The 16,591-nt window shown below is 39.0% G+C and overlaps 1 protein-coding gene across 3 annotated transcripts in view; it reads left to right on the top strand.

The window, feature by feature from the left end:
* The window catches only part of SLC4A4 (solute carrier family 4 member 4), a 369,377-nt gene that overhangs the window by 285,174 nt on the left and 67,612 nt on the right, over window positions 1-16,591 (top strand). For all 3 annotated transcript variants that reach the window (XM_018049558.1, XM_013964709.2, XM_005681740.3), the window contains exon 14: window positions 6,215-6,486. In XM_018049558.1, the coding sequence (XP_017905047.1) occupies window positions 6,215-6,486 (272 nt within the window). The remainder of the gene's footprint in view (window positions 1-6,214; window positions 6,487-16,591) is intronic.

Here is a 16,591-nt window from a genome sequence, read left to right on the forward strand (position 1 = left end):
GGGAAAATTGAATTAACCAAATAATCTAAATAGCCACATTAGCACACAAATGGCTTCAAAATCAAATTGGGAATTCCAGCTTCTTTCTAATGAACTTGATACCTCTGAGAGAGAACTGCCTTTACTGGCAGATCTCAGTACACAGATATTGCAAAACTTCATATGGCTTGCTAGCATTCCTTGTTGGAATTTCCGTATACTTCTACCATTACATAGCTTTAGGATTTTAATGTTAGAAATGTTATTACCCAGTTAATCCTCGTAGACTTAAGGACTCAAATAGTAGGCTTTGAAATTGCGTGGGGACTTCCCTGGTGTTCCAGTGATTAAGACTCTGCCTGCCAATGCAGGGCACACGAGTTTGATCCATAGTCCAGGAAGATCCCACGTGCCTTGGAGCCACTAAGGCCATGCGCCACAACTACTGAGCTCATGTCCCTAGAGCCTGTGCTCCACAACTGGAGAAGGCCCTTGCACAGCAGCGAAGACACAGTGCGGTCATAAATAATGGATGAATAGATAAATGAAATCTTAAAAAATCAACTTAGAGGGATAAAAATTACTAAAAGAAAAAAAAGAAAGAAGCCATGTATGCTGTCAAAAGTGATCACGAGAAAGGAGGGAATGAGAATTTAAAACAAGCATTTTGAAAACTGGGTTGAGGGCAAAAACTAAAGGTCTTCCAAACACTGAAAGCTTCAGATTTTAAGTAGAGTTATGTTCTCTGTAGATCATTACCAGAAATTCCTCCATTATAATTCTCAGGAGACCATTGGAAAAAATTCTGCTCCTGTCAGTTTATAGAAAGAGTCAAACAGTTTTTATATGTTTAAGAAAACATCATGTGAGACAAGAAGGCCTTTGTGGGAAGATTAAACAAGCACGTACTATAAACAGGGACAAATGTGCAACCTTTGCAGAAAGATTTATTGTATACAATGTGATCAGAGCCTTAATCTACAGAAAATGTTTGCACCCTGGTTTGCTTTAGATAATTGTAGGATCGAGATTATTTCCTTTTGCTAAGCAAGTTCCTTTCTCACTTTCCCTCCTGTTTCATCAAAATTGGAAACTTAAACATAGTTTCAAGTGATTTATTTGAAAATAGCTGTAAAGCAACAAGAGACATTTGAGAAACTGTGCTTTAAATCTATCACCAAGTAACATATGACACTTACGGGGCAAACCTTATTCTTTTATTCACAATGCTGTATCATTTGCTTACATATGGTAACAGCAGTGCTGATATGTCTAGATACAGAGTATTTGTGTAGACCACTGTTTCCCAAAGTGTGTTTCATCATTTACTAGTTCCATTAGATTCTCAATGAAAAAGAAAAATCTGTGATCCCAAAAAGTCTAGAAAGTGCTGTACATTATTTATTATATCCCCCTATTGGTAATTCACTTTACCCTTCAGTTTACTAAGCGATCTGAGAAATCCTTCAGTAAAGAAAGTGTTTTACTATCTTTTGCCCAGGTTTTTCCCCATCATATTTTACCTTCTTTGTTTTTCTGAGAAATAGATAAATTCTTGTTTTGTAAGCTTAATGGACTCAAACAGTAACTCCAAATAATCCACAGATTTATCTCTGACTTGGAATACAGGATTTAATATTTGCCTTATCAACTGTAAAATCATAAAAAGGCATATGAATGATATGTTGTCACTGTTTAAAATTAGTAACAAAATGAAAGAATAGCTCACAACTTTCCAAAACACACATAGTTTTGTTTCTCCAATTCTGCGATGTCTTTTGAACTATTTTTACACCCTGTATTTCAGTAATGGGCTTCCCTCGTGGCTCAGTGGCAAAGAACTTACCTGCCAGCGCAGGAGGCATGGGTTTGATCCCTAGGTCAGGAAGATCCCCCAGAGAAGGAAAAGGCAACCCATTCATGTATTCTTGCCTGGGAAATCCCATGGACAGAGGAGCCTGGTGGGCTACAGTCCATTGAGTTGGAAAAGAGTTGGACATGATTTAACAACAACAAATCGGATTCCTTTTCCTTTTCTTCTGGGAGAAATCTGAAGGGAGTTTAAGCAGTGTGGTCTAAGTCATATAAAAACTTTGTGATTAAAGTTGGATTTATCTTGTTTGTCATTTGGTCATTTATTAATTTATTTCTTGAGCAGTTTACTTGTAGGCCTTCAAATTATTATTGTCTTCTATTAAGTACCTAGATTTATTCATTCAGTTTAGGGAGTTTATATTTGTCAGTGACTGATTTCTGAAACATGCTTCAAAGGTAAGTTCTTCGGTTTTCCTATACCCTTGGGTTTCTGCTGCTCAAAACTATCGTGTAAATCTCTAGAAACATTGAGTGTTACCAAAAAAATATACACTGATTTTGTCCTTCTGACTCACCATAGTTTCTTTGGTCTCTACTATCATTTCCTTTCTGTAGCTTATAACTTTTTATAATTTAATTGCTATTTAAACTTGGCACCAAGGCCTGATAATCTTATTGGACATTAACATTGCCTTTTATTGTAGTCATCACTGTTGATTGGCTTGTTTAAAGTTTCTCATCTTTTATTCCTCTTTCTTCTTGCTGCTGTAAACATATCACTTTCCTAATGGAGTGATTGGTAGTTGGTATTAGTGAATTTATGTGGGTTATTCTTACAGAGATACTCAGGGAGTATTTAAGTATTTTAGAGGAGCTGTTTTGGGTATCCTGTTTAGGTCCTAAGATTCAAGTTTATGCATGCACTTTTCCCCTTTGTACTCAAACTGATAGTGTTCCTGACCATTAGCTGATAACTAGATTATTTCTTATCCTGTCCTGTAAACATCAGTTCTGTAAACAAATATTAGCAGTCTTAGAACACTTTAAGGATTGTTCTAACTTTAATCTTGTTAGGAAAGCAAAACTAGGTAATTGTTTAAAACTTTGTTTTAAGGAAAATGTCTGAAGTAATAAAACTGTTTCTAGGCTCTGACTCATTGTGTGATAATGTAAATTATAGTGTAAGCTCCTAGAATTTAGCTTTTTCTAGAGTCTGCTTATCTCAGAAAGACATGCATAGGATCAAACACTGGGATTCCAGACATGGAGGGAACTGTGAAGAAATGCCAAAGATGTCTTTAGAAAGATTTTGGGAAATCTGTAGAGGATAACTTTCTACCCAAGTGTTACTAATCTCCTGCTTCGGGAATGTATTCCAGTGTGTGTGATCTGATAGGAAGGAAATAGGGGACAGCGATTTTAAGGCCCACTCATGTGCTAGGGCTTCCCTGGTAGCTCAGATGGTAAAGAGTCCACACGCAGTGCGGGAGACCCAAAGTTAATCCCTGCGTCAGGGAGATCCCCCGGAGCAGGAAATGGCAACTCATTCTAGTATTCTTGTCTGGAGAGTTCCGTGGACAGAGAAGCCTGATGGGCTACAGTCCATGGGGTCGCAAAGAGTCAGACACGACTGAGCAACTAACACACACGCGCGCGCACACACACACACACACACACACACACACACACACTCTGAATATAAATTGAACAGGAAGAACCACGCTGTAATTTTTAAAAGGACCTGTCCAGTAGAACAGAGAATTGGTTTCTGGTCCAGCTCTGCCATTAAAGCCTTGACATTGGATAAATGGCTTAGTTTCCAGTGGCCTTGGTATCTTCATCCATAAAGAGAGGCACATATGGCCACTTGGTGATTAATCAGGATTCTCCAGAGAAACAGAACCAATACAATGTGTGTATTCATCTATACGAGATTTATCGTAACTAATTGGCTCACACAGTTTTAGAGGCTGGCAAGTCCAAAAGCTGCAAGGTGGCCTAGCAACCTGAAGACCCAGGAGAACTTATGTTCCAGTTCCAAGGCCTTCTGCTGGAGAACTAGGCAGTGCCTATGTTATCGATCAAGTCCAAAGGCAGTCTGTCTGCTGGAGAGTCTTCTCTTGTTTGAAGGAAGCTGGCCTTTTTGTTCTTTTCAGTTGAAGAACTGACTAGATGCAGCACACTCTCATTATGGAAGGCAGTCTGCTTTACTCAGGTCTACCAATTTAAATGTTAACCTTACCCAGACCACCCTTAAACACCCAGAATAATGTATGACCCAATACCTGAGTACCTCATGGCCTAGTCCAGTTGACATATGAAATCAAGCAACTTTTAATTCTAATATTCAGTAAAAAGTTTTGGTTGGTCATCACTTGGGTACCTGTGATAGCTCATAAACCAGTGTTTGTAACTTTCTGACACTACAACTTTCAAGTTGTAGCCTGCAGGTATAGCTTTATTGGAACACTTTTATGCACCAGACATTGTATTAGGAAGAGAATTTGAATTTTTATTCTAAGAGCAGTGCAGAGCCACCAAAAGACTTTAAACTAGGACATTTGATTTACATTTGAAAAGGTTATTTTGGCTGTGATGTGGAAAACAGCTTTGAGCAAAGCAATCATGGATATTAGTAAGGAGGTTCTTACAAGAATCAGGGAAAGGCTTCTTGGTGGCCGAGACTAGGCTGTTGGTAATGGACATGTTGACATGATGTCTTTGGGGAAGCATTAAAACATGTGGCTGTCAGTTATCAGAAACTCATTGTATAAAAGGAAAGCCATAGAGCTTTAAGCATGCATGATCCTTGATTTATTTTTTCCTCATACAAGAAATGTGATTACCAATATCTGTTTTTTCATTGCAAATGATGATAAAAAAGCTATTTTAATTCCCTGTCCACATAATTGTAAAATAATGAGTGTGAAATGGTAAAATGCCAACATTTGACCCATGTTTTCCTAAATATGAATCTTGAACTAATTCACTTGTAAGAAGTTAAAAGGGTATTGAAAAATGGCCTGCTTAAATGGAGGCATCGTATTCTTTTTTTAAATATTGAATCATTTGTTTATTTTTACTTTTTAATTGGAGGACAGTTGCTTTATGGTGTTGTGTTGGTTTCTGCTGTACAACAGTGGGAATCAGTCATAATTATATATATTTTATATACATATATATATATGTATGTATATGTCCTCTCCCTCTTGAGCTCCCTCCCTGCTCCCATCCCACTCCTCTAGGTCATCACAGAGCACCAGGCTGGGTTCCTTGTGTATATAGCAGCTTCCAACTAGTTATCTGTTTTATACCTGATAGTGTATATATGTCAATATTACTTTCTCAATTTGTCCTACCCTCTTCTTCCCCAGCTGTGTTCATAAGTCCGTTCTCTACTTCTGTATCTCCATTCTTTCCCTGCAAATAGGTTCATTAGTACTATTTTTCTAGATTCCCCATATATCCATTAATATGTGATATTTGTTTTTCTCTTTCTGATTTACTTTACTCTGTGTAACAGGCTCTAGGTTCGTCCACCTCACTACAGCTGACTCAAATTCATTTGATCCCATCTCCCTGTACTGGTGACACTCGGTTCACAAGGGGCATTGCGTGCAGTTCATGCCACACGTCTCCTTGAGCACTCTTTTTCGTCTTCCTAACCTGACCCTCCCTGGTCTATCTCAAAAGTTCTTGCTTATCCCTAAATACTTTTAGTTTTTTTCTGCAAGATTATCTATCCCCACCACCTCGCCAAGCCCAAAGTAGTCCCACTTCTGTGACACTCTGTGGGAACTTTAGGTATCACTTAGGATTTTGTGGTGTGATTATGTTAATCAGTATGTCTTTCTCAGTAGACTTTGATGACTTGGGGAAGAGAAAATACTTTCTTAACCAGAAAGCTCCCCAAACGTTTATTGAACATGTGCTGGGTACCAGTGTTACGCTTTCAAACTGTTTATTTTTTCTACATAGGGATCCTCAATTTGAATGAGAAGATTGAGTGAGGGGACAGGGAAAGATATTTCATGCAGACAGAAATGACAAGAAAGCGGGGGTCACAGTATTCATATCAGACAAAATAGACTTTAAAACAAAGACCATAAAGAATGATAAAGGACACTCTATAATGATAAAAGAATCAATACAAGAAGAAAATTAATGAGTCATTTACATTCAAATGGTACGATTACTCTTGTGTTTTTTCTCAAACACGTGAATTATTTCTCAGGCTAGTGTCATTAGGCCAAATCCTAAAGGTAATACTTCCTGGATAAAATGAAGAATGATCTTTAAATCTAGTAGCTATAAGTGATCTTATATTTTTAACAATAACTTTACAGTTGTTTGGTACTTTTGTATTGCAGTTTGTGTTCCACGGAGGAGGAGTCTAAATACCGTTTTCTCTTCTTTCCAGGGACCATAATTTTGACTATTTGGAGTTTCGCCTTTGGATTGGCCTCTGGTCGGCCTTTCTGTGTCTGATTTTAGTAGCCACCGATGCCAGCTTTCTGGTTCAGTACTTCACTCGCTTCACTGAAGAGGGCTTTTCCTCTCTGATTAGCTTCATTTTTATCTACGATGCTTTCAAGAAGATGATCAAGCTAGCTGATTACTACCCCATCAACTCCAACTTCAAAGTGGGCTACAATACTCAATTTTCCTGTGTTTGTATGCCGCCCGACCCAGGTCAGAACATCATGCTTAGTGTTTATGCTTACCTTGTATTTGGAAGAAGCCGGAGGCTCCATGCATGCAAACTTTCCACCTGGTTTTATGATCCTCAAAAAAGGGTTTTCTTTTATTTTCTCTGAGAAACCATGCAGCTGAATTTATAGTCTCTTTGCCTGAGGTGTCTTAGCCATGTGATTCAACCAGGAGGTATAACCAGGAACTCGGGAATGTGAACGTACATTCACATTAGCTCAATACTTTGAAACTAACTCAAGTGACAGAATTTGCAAGGAAATTTTGTGTACCTTATTCTTGATCGTCTCTGATAGGTGAGAAATAATTTTGTGTACATTATTCTGGATCTTCTCTGTATCTCTATGACAGATATAAGGACCAGATGAACCTAGTCCTCTGAACTTCTGTTTCTTATTTTGCTAGGAATCTCCTTTTTAAGTAAATTCTAAGTAGATTATTTTAAACGTACAGAATAAACAAATATTAATTCACTTTATATAATTTGAAGCAAGAAATTAAAAAAAATTCAGACTAGAATCACCTAGTGATAAAATAGAGCTTTATAGTTCATCTGTCCTAGACAATGTAAATACGAAAGGAAAGGGAAGGAAGGAATAAAAGAAATGAAAGAAGAATATTATGGTCTTGGAGATTTATATTCTAGAGTTAGGAAAGATATAAAAATAACTTCTTAGTAAAGAATATGATTCTATAAAACCTAGCACTTTGATATCCATCTTGCTAAACCTGAGTCAGCATAAGAACATCACAAAAAAAGTGCTAAATTTGGTCTTTGGAATTTTTTCTTGGAATAATTTTTCTTTGAATCTTTTCTTGGAATTATAAAATTCATCATATTTTATAATATGGAAGGCATTTGGGAAAAAAAACATCACTTCAGGTAAAGTTGCTTTAACATCTGCTTTAGTCAAATGAAGCTTTCCTGGTGGCTCAGATGGTAAAGAATCTGCCAGCAATGCAGGAGACCTGGGTTCAATCCCTGGGTTGGGAAGAGCCCCTGGAGGAGGGCGTGGCAACCCATTCCAGTATTCTGGCCTAGAGAATCCCCATGGACAGAGCAGCCTGGTGGGCTACAGTCTATGGGGCTGCAAAGAGTGAAAAATGACTGAGTGACTAAGCACAGCACGGTAGAATGAGGAGTAAACACTTGTGTCAGACAATTAATGCTAACAGTCCTAGTGGTCCTTGGTTGTAACATTAGCTACATTAGCTTAAAATAAAAATTAGTGCACGATCCATGCTTTTTTGAGTAGGATCCTGTAGCACCAGAAGCTCAGCAGTGTTTTGAGGGCTTTGTACACCTGGGCTTAAGTAGGGCAAGTCAGAGTCGAAGTGTTAGTTGCTCAGTTGTGTTTGACTCTTTGCGACCCTATGGACTTTATAGCCCGTCAGGCTCCTCTGTCCATGGAATTCTCCAGGCCAGAATACTGGAGTGGGTTGCCATTCGCTTCTCCAGGGGATCTTCCCAATCCATGGATCAAACCCAGGTCTCCTGCATTGCAGGCAGATTCTTAACCCCTCAGCCATCAGGGAAACCCATTAAAAGTTGGACACATTCATGTAATGGCCACTTTTATCTATAGATTCTAAGGAAAAACCACTTACTAGTCACAGTAAAACAAACATGGTTATATTATAGACGAGAATGAACAATGCTTATGAATTTTTTAAAACTCAACAAGATCCTATAAAGAGTTTCAGTGCCTGTGCAGGCTGTGTCCTGTGACTCTCAGATATTTTGGTGATGAATCTGCATTGTTCTCTACCGTTTTGGTGGCGAAGTCTTACAAGACCTATATGCACCTTGAGAGATGAAAAAGAGCAGCATCTCTCTACAGATGGGGCGGTCAGTGACACTGGTGACAAGATGGGGCCTTGTTGCGCTTTGCACTTATGGTTTCTTTTTCTCTTTTTAAGAAAAGTCAGTTCACATTAAAATAAACCCTATGCTTAAAAGCAAGGAGAAACAAGTAAAAAGTGGAAATTGAAAGATTCAGGCATAGATATAAAGGCCTATTACCGTTAAGATGTACACTGTTTAGAAGTACTTCAGAACTTAAAAAGTGCTTGGAAAGAGTAAGCAATACATGATAGATATGATTAGAATCAATTAAGTATGCTCCCCAGAGAAACCCAGAAGGCGTGTATTACCATTACGCAAGTCTTAGAGCTCGTCCTAGGAGAGGAGGTGATAAGACCTCTTTTAATCATGCATCCTAGACTTTGAGGTGAAGTCTGAGCTACACATGTGCAAAATACTGGATCATAGACATATTTAATAGTGAGATTTTGGACTTTCCCTTTTACTTATTTATTTCTATGCATTTATATGCCTCTTTACTTGTGGAAAAGTCTGCATGCTGACTTTTTCAGGCATTCTGAGTAATTGTATGTTAAGAATTTCTAGAGGAAAGAAAGTACTACCAGCTGTTTGAGGTTTGAAGTGTTCATAAAGCCAGATGAGGGCTTTGTCAGCACACCTGCCACAAAGATCTCCCTGGTGTCAGCCCCACACCGACCTGAGGCTGATGGAAAAACTTGCATGTATTGTTTTAATTGGATGCTGGTGGAGTAGGTCATTTGGAACCAGGAAGACATACCTGAATGCATTTTCACTGTGAAAAATACAGCAAAGGTTTTATATGTGATTTTCCTTTCAGGAAGGATCTCTGTTTTCCTGAGACACTGGTATTGAGGCTTGAACCGATTTTATCCATGTATAGCAAGTGCTGGCTAAAGTGGTGATGATTCTTCCTTTGACTTGTTTCCCCTTGGTTGTGTATCAAGCCTGTCTTAAATAGCTAGTTTTTGTCTTGGAAGGATTCTGACAACTCCTGCTACCTCTATGGGGTACCAGTAAAGCAGGGTAGCAGGATTTTGAAGTCGGAAAATCTTGTGTTCAAGTCCTGCTTGGCTAAGGCCCTGTGTATGACTTTGGACAAGTTCCTTTCTCCAAGGTAGCTTTGCCTCACCTTCCTCATGTGTAAAATGGGGTTAATAATACCGCCTACCTTATAGAATTGTTTTGAAGGAAAAAAATGAGGCATTACAAAATACTTAGGACAGTTTCTAATAAATAATTAAATGTTACGCACTTAACAACCATTATAATTGTGTTGTTATAAAAATTTAGGGTTTGTAAGTATGAACAATAGGACAAACAAACCAGTCTTCATCATCTTCCCTTCTAAGCAATGTTGTGGCACCGTTGGCTCATTCTGCAACAAGACTGTTGCTTGCACCCCTTAGCTTTAGAGTCATTCAGATAAGTGGTACTCATGGAAGATATGTACATAAATGTGAGGGAGTATGGGCTTCCTCTGTGGCTCAAACAGTCAAGAATCTCCTGCTAATGCAGGAGACCAGGGCTCAATCCCTAGGTCAGGATGATCCCCTGGAGAAGGGCATGGCAATCCACTTTAGTATTCTTTCCTGGAGAATCCCATGGACCAAGGAGTATGGCGGGCTACAGTTCATGGGATTGCAAGGATTTGGACACAACTGAGTAACATACACACACCCATGGAGGTGAAATCTGTTTCTGGTGTGGACAAAGGCAAATGCATTTCCAGGACAATCTCATGTTTTACAAAACTTTAAGATTAATGATTGTGTATTTCTCTCACAACCTTAATACTTTTTGGTAGAAGACTACATAGACTTACAATACATTTGGTACTTTGACAACAAACTGAAAACCAATAGTGAGAGAATAATACAGTTGCATGTACAGCTAGAGTAAGTGTTCTAAAAGCAACAAAAGACTGGCCTTTCATCGCAACATGCACTCCTAGTAAAAGAATTCAATCAATGAGTCCATAATATTTAAACTGGCGGATGACTTGTTTTTCAACACTGGTACAGTCTGTAACAATGAACCAGCAACTGCGCAGATGGAGTCGTGATCCTGCAAACTGAGGAATGATTTTACAGGAAAGGAAATCAGGGTCATTTAATCACTAAGAAAACTATTTTCATGGCCACAATAACATTGTGGGTTTTTGATTTTTTTTTCCTGGTGCTTTTTGAAGACAGCTCTTTCTCCTCCCTACCTGATCTTTCTTGTTCTCACTTGCTTCCATAAAACTTTATCACTTCCTGAGTTTCCATTTCTTAAGGCACCTTTTCCTCCCTTCTTCCTACCCCCATCTGCTGCTTAGTAAACCCAAGTCATATACTCAGCTTCTCACATACTGAAAGACAAGGGAACCTCAGTCTTCAGTTGCTAAAAGGGAAGTTAGCCGTAGGATACATCAGGTTTTTAGCACAAGGTTTTTGTGCTTACATTCACCTTTCTTAGAAATATGATAGTTATTAATTAATGTAGAGGTAACAGGTATTCTATTTCCCACTATGCCTTGATGGTTACATTGCAGAGGTGTATAAGGAAGCAGATGGTTCAGAAAACCCAAAGTGGGATGAATTGGGTGATTAGGATCGACATACATGCATGATTGATACTATGTATAAAATAGATATCTAATGAGAACCTATAAGTTAGTTCCCTAACCTATAGCTCAGGGAACTCTACTCAGTGCTCTGTAGTGAGCTAAGTGGGAAGGAAAGCCAAAACAGAGGGACTGTGTGTATATGTATAGTCGTTTCACTTTGCTGTGCAGTAGAAACTAACAACGCATTGTAGAGCAACTGTGCTACTGCTGCCAAGTTGCCTCAGTCATGTCTGACTCTTTGGAACCCCATGGACTGTAGCCTGCCAGATTCCACTCTCCATGGGATTCTTCAGGCAAGAATACTGGAGTGGGTTGCCGTACCCTCCTCCAGGGGATCTTCTCGAACCCGCATCTCATGTCTCCTAAACCAGCAGGTGGGTTCTTAGCCACTAGCGCCACTTGGGAAGTGCAAAGCAGCTATTAGGTCAATTAATTTTTTTTTTTAAAGACCAAAGTGAAAACTGAAACATATCCAGTTGAAAGGCAACTCATAGTATGTTATTTGTCACCAAAATCCCAATTTAGAAAATTGTTAGTGTGATAAAGTGTAAACCAGAAGTGTGTTGGAGTAAAGAAAACTGAGCTTGAATTTTAGCTCTAGTTAGCAGTGTGATCTTGGACCAAGCTAATTTCCTAATCTCTTTGTTTCATAACCTGTGAGCCGGGTTGGTAATTGTACCTACTCTTAGAGGTTACTATAAGGATTAAATGAAATAGTATATGTAAAATTATTTGGCTCATAATAGACACTGAGTAAAATTTTGTTCTTTTTCTCATTCCCATTATCCCACAAAAGATGCCCCAGCAGTTAAATCTTTTAGTTGTATTTTTTAAAAGCGATTCAAGCATTTAACTTCCCCTGAAATTTCCTAGAAAGACTCTGACTGACGGAGGAGCTGCAGTCCATGGGGTCCCTAAGAGTCTGGCACGACTGAGCGACTTCACTTTCGCTTTTCACTTTCATGCATTGCAGAAGGAAATGGCAACCTACTCCAGTGTTCTTGCCTGGAGAATCCCAGAGACAGTGGGCCCCCGTTTATGGGGTTGCACAGAGTCGGACACGACTGAAGTGACTTAGCAGCAGCAGCAGCAGCAGCAGGCTTCCACTGGAAGCTTACCAACAAACAAACAAAAACCAAGGAACTGTTGTAGATAAATATGAAACACTGTAGCAAAATTGTTAGAAAAAAATGTTAAGTTCAGTGCATCATAGTTAGATCATTTACTACTATTCCCCTCAATCTCAAGACTACAGAAGTGTTGTTCACTATACAGAGTCATGTAGAAAAAGGCTTTCAAGCCCCAGAGATGAGATGTTTAGTTCCTTTAAGAAGAAACTATCTATTCAAAAATGTAATGCTAGAATTCTGTAAATAAGGACCAGGAAGTAGACTTGACTCCCTTTTTTCCCTACTCCTTTTCTTCTTTCTTCTGCCTTTTTTTCCTTCCCCTTCTGCCATCAACAAAAATTCACTAAATCTCTAGTTCATTGCTTAAGAATTGTGCTGCTTGCAATGAAGTAGAACACATGCCCCCTCACGTGCGCATTGCTTTTTATAAAGTGTACTTTTAAGATAGTGTTAATTACCTTTAGAATGAATAAGGTCAGAAATACATTTGACCTAGACTTTAGAAATAAATTTCTACTGTAATACCTGTGTTCATTTACCTAATGTGTCAAGGGTGGCACTGACTATACACCTAAGGGCATGGTTAGTGTTTTGGAAAGGGTCAAAATAAATTTTCTGAGCAGGTGTTGGTTTTGTATCTGGAGAGAAAAAAAGGCTTGTTAAATATGACAAGCAAATTAGATTGCAAGAAAAATAGCCGCAAGGGGACAGACGCGATACTTTACTCTTAACAGAAGGGATATATTTTATTGATTCACTGTTGACTGTTCCAGGGAGAACATGCTTAATAATGGATGAATGATGAAGAGGAATAAAACCTCTCGCAGGCACCCAGTGCATTACTGTCTAGTATTTCTAAGTAAAATGTGGCCTTTTCCCTGGCATGAAACTGTCAGACCAAGTGATGGTAGTGAGCATCGCTTCCATAGCCACACTACAGCTTGAGGAGGTTTCCAAGTGCTCTAAAACAGTTCTTTCTAGAGTGGAATTTATTACTATTTTTTGTGTGTATAATTTTTCTATTATCTTCGCAAATGCTATGCACCTGTGTGTCATAACCATTAAAAAAGAACTGCTGGCTCACTGTCCCCTGTGGTCCCATATTACAGTCAGTGAAGGAAATGCAGGAGACACAGGAGACGTGGGTGTGATCCCTGATTCAGGAAGATCCCCTGGGGAGGAAATGGCAGCCCACTCCAGTATTCTTGCCTGGAGAATCTTGTGGACAAGGGAGCCTGGTGGGCTGTAGTCCATGGGGTGGTAAAGAGTCTGACACGACTGAGCATTGGACAGAGGAGCCTGGAGGGATATAGTCCTTGGGGTAGCAAAGAGTCTGACACAGCTGAGCACCTGCACGTGCATGAAAGTGCTTCATAAAGTGAAGTCGCTCAGTCGTGTCCGACTCTTTGCAACCCCGTGGACTGCAGCCCACCAGGCTCCTCTGTCCATGGGATTCTCCAGGCAAGAATACTGGAGTGAGTTGCCATTTCCTTCTCCAGGGGATCTTCCCGACCCAGGGATCGAACCTGGGTCTCCCGCATTGCAGGCAGATGTTTTAACCTCTGAGCCACCCATAGTTAGCCCATTAAAAGAAAATTAGGACATAAAAGGTAGTCCTAACATCTTCCATGACCTGCATCATATTATATACAGTTTGACTTTTGTTATATGTTATTCCCTCTTTAGATAAAGTAGATTTAAATTGTAGTCTAAGGGTTGAAGAGGAAGGGCAGAGCCTCCTGGTATAGTCTTGCTTAGGTTTGCATTTGCCATGCTACTTTACCAGCACAGCTGACAATTTGTTTTTCATGGTAACATGGTCTTTTGAGATAACCATGGACATTTGAAAGACCCATCATTTTAATTTCCTTTAACTGACCTAACTTATATTTCAGTAGCATCTGTATAACACTTGCAAAAATCAGAAAAGGAAAAGCAATGAATTTGGATAATCACCAGACCTGGCTAATTCTCTAGCTTTGGGTTTGTGTAAAATCCAGACTAGGAAAATGTATCCCAGAATAATGTCTTATGTATATTGCAGATGTAAAGATGGGTGGGGATGGAAGAGAAGTTTTTGTGAAAGTAGTGGCTAAATACATCCAGCTTAATATCAGATAGGAGCTCAGCTCCAGGGCAACATTATAAGTGAGTATGTGAATAGTGTTCATGGAATAAAGAGCGTCATAACTTAAACTTGTCCATTGACCTTGAAAATCCCAAGCATGAGGCTCAGTTAACGCAGGAAAACAAAGGATAATAACAAGAAATAGTGAATAAAAACTTTCTGTTAATTTTAAGACTTCAAGCTGGGATAATGACAGATAATTTCCCAAAAGTTACTCCTCCCAAAGTTTTCCTCCTTCACTTTGTCATCCTTGAAAATCCGTATTTGCCCTTTTATTGATCTGGACACTTAACCCATAAATATGTGAGTTATCAAGAGGCACTCATGTGCTCAAGTTTTTCAGAACCCTTAAATAAATCTGGCATGACCATGCAGGCAAGAAACTTACTCAGTTTTATTCTGTGCTTATTTTCCAGTTGCTCTGTTACCTTAAGATGTTGCTTAAATAGAGTGCAATACAGCATTAAAGTTTCATTATCATGGAGAATATTGTTAAATTTTTTCTTGTTCAGAGCAAGTTAATCAGTTCACCCCTAAGAAGTTAGGTTGAAGATACAAATTCAGGTTTGACTAACATTTACTAAGTGCCTTTCAAATGCAACATATTTTATTGATATATAGTTGATTTATAGTGTGATAATTTCTACTGTACAGCAAAGTGATTCAGTTATACACACACACACACACACACATACACACACAGACACATTCTTTTGCATATTCCATTTTGGTTTATCACAGAATACTGAATACACTTCCCTGTGCCCTGCAGGAGGAGCTTGTTGCTAATCTATTCTCTATGTAGTAGTTTGTATCTGCTATCCCCAAACTCCCAGTCCTTCCCTCCTCCACTCTCCCTCCCACTTGGTAACCACAAGTGGGTTCTCTGTGTCTGGGTTTGTTTCTGTTTTATAAATAATTTCATTTGTGTCATATTTTAGAATCCACATATAAGTGGTATTATATGGTATTTGCTGTCTTCTTCCTGATTTCCTTCACTTAGGGTGATAATCTCTAGGTTCATTCATATTGCAGCAAATGGTATTATTTCATTCTTTTTATGGCTGAGTAGTATTCCATTGTACCGCATTTTCTTTATTCATCCATCAATGGACATTGAGGTTTTTCCATGTCTTGTAGATAATGCTGCAGTCCACATTGGGGTACATGTATCTTTTTGAATTATAGTTTTGTTTGGATATGTGCACAGCTTCCCTGGTAGCTCAGTTGGTACAGGATCTGCCTGCAATGCGGGAGACCTGGGTTCAATCCCTGGGTTGGGAAGATCCCCTGGAGAAGGGAAAGGCTACCCACTCCAGTATTCTGGCCTGGAGAATTCCATGGACTGTAAAGTCAATGGGGTTGCAAAGAGTTGGACACAACTGAGTGACTTTCACTTCACTGGATATGGACACAGGAATGGGACTACAGTCATATGCCAACTCTATTTTTAGTTATTTGAGGAACCTCCAAATTGTTTTCCATAGTGTCTGTGCCAATTTACATTCCCACCAACAATGTAGGAAGGTTTTCCTCTCCAGCATTTATTATTTGTAGACTTTTTAATGACTTCCCAGATGGCAATAATGGTGAAGAATCCTCCTGCCAGTGCAGAAGGTGCCAGAGATGCAGGTTTGATCCCTGGGTGGGGAAGATCCCCTGGAGTAGGAAATGGCAACCCACTCCAATATCTTTTAATAACAGCCATTCTGACCAGTGTGAGGTGGTACCTCATTGTAGTTTTGATTTGCCTTTCTCTAATAATTAGCTGTGTTGAGCATCTTTTTATGTACCTGTTGGTCATCCGTGTGACAGACACATTTTTAAATGTCTGTTACTATCTATGTTCCTTTCTCCATTCCAGAGGACCAGTTAGCATTTGATACACAGAAAAGAGGATCAAGATGTGAAAGTCCAAGGAACGTAAAATGACCAACCTGTGTAAATTACCTGAGACCAAGTATGGGACACCGACGGTCCCAGTGATAACTGGCTCATTCTAAATTAGCCAGGTTCCTAGGGCAAAGTGTTCTTTGCTTCATAAGCCGTGGTGCTGAGCAAATCGTGAAGACACAGAATACAGTGGTTTGGCTTTTCTGTTTCACCTTTCCAGAATCCTAATTAAGAATATTACAGATTCTGTATGCACAGATCATTCTGCAGTTGGTTGCCAAAATATTTGCGTTTTATGTGTCTGGATCCAAGTGGTGATCAAGTGCTCTTGTAGACCAAGTTCCCAATTGGAATTGATCATTTTCTCTCCTGTGAGCTTATAGAAATTTACTTTTAATCTTATTTATGGGCTCAACCGTATTTTGCCAATATGTATTTATAGAAGTGCTTGCTTATATGTTTATTTCGAAGTCTTCTCTTTT

The sequence above is a fragment of the Capra hircus genome, chromosome 6, assembly GCF_001704415.2.
Source record: "Capra hircus breed San Clemente chromosome 6, ASM170441v1, whole genome shotgun sequence".
NCBI lineage: Eukaryota > Metazoa > Chordata > Mammalia > Artiodactyla > Bovidae > Capra > Capra hircus.